Genomic DNA, 988 nt, shown 5'->3' on the forward strand with positions numbered 1-988 from the left:
TCTTCTCTGTGGAGCTGCGAAGCCCCCGCCCCCAGCCTCATCCCAGGGATCCCCTCCCCTGCTCACACTGCCCCGTCTCCTTTTTTCCCCCGAATCTATCCTGCTGTACTGGGTGTCCCCCCAACGCAGGGCCGAGCCCTGTGGCCCGTAAGGAGCGTGGCTGGCGTGCTGGGGGGTGGGTCCTCCCTTCGGGCTCCTCTCCAGCTCCCTGTAACCTGCCTTTTCCCGCCCGGGTTCCAGATCAAATCCCAACAGAGCGAAGTAACCAGAATCCTCGATGGGAAGAACATAAAGTACGAGCTGGTGGATATTTCCCAGGACAATGCTCTCCGGGAGGAGATGAGAGCGAAGGCAGGCAACCCCAAAGCCATCCCGCCCCAGATTGTCAACGGAGACCACTACTGCGGGGTGAGGCCTGAGCTCTGCACGGGGTCAAAGCCCCACGGAGGGTTTGGGTGGAGGGCAGGAGTTGAGTCCCATCCCCTTGGTTTTGCTGCCAGTGACACCTTTCAAAACGTGTTTCTTGTGAGATGCACAGAGTGCTGCTGGGGGCGGTGGGCATTTGGAGCACAGGGCAGTGGCGGTCCTCCTCACAACTGACTGTCACCCGCCCTGTGAACCCTTTTGTGCTGTGTGTTCGGGGACCCTGTGCTGCCTGAGTGGCGAGAGCACACACCTCTTCCCTTCTGAGCGACTGTGCGGCTTCTCCCCGCAGGATTATGAGCTCTTTGTGGAAGCGGTGGAGCAAAACACCCTGCAGGAGTTCCTGAAGCTGGCCTGAGCCCCGGGCTTCCCTCCCGTCTTGGACTCTACCTGCATTCCTGAGCACCCTCATCTTCGACCACCTTCACTTCCAGGTTGTCAGCGCTCTCCCGGCACCATGACCTGTATCCCAGCACAGGGACACCCGTGACCAAAACTACTTATTGCAGCTGCCTCTGATTCCTTCCTGCCTCCCCCTGGTATCATCATCTTAGAGGGATCCAAA

At 59.5% G+C, this 988-nt stretch overlaps 1 protein-coding gene across 1 annotated transcript; it reads left to right on the forward strand.

Annotated features, from left to right (window-relative positions):
• Positions 1-240: 240 nt before the first annotated feature.
• SH3BGRL3 (SH3 domain binding glutamate-rich protein like 3) lies at positions 241-781 on the forward strand (the record flags this gene model as incomplete). Its single annotated transcript, XM_010139933.1, has 2 exons — positions 241-408; positions 716-781. Coding segments are annotated over 2 exons (234 nt in total), but the record flags the coding sequence as incomplete, so codon positions are not given.
• Positions 782-988: the final 207 nt, after the last annotated feature.

The sequence above is a fragment of the Buceros rhinoceros genome, unplaced genomic scaffold (assembly GCF_000710305.1).
Source record: "Buceros rhinoceros silvestris isolate BGI_N320 unplaced genomic scaffold, ASM71030v1 scaffold32317, whole genome shotgun sequence".
NCBI lineage: Eukaryota > Metazoa > Chordata > Aves > Bucerotiformes > Bucerotidae > Buceros > Buceros rhinoceros.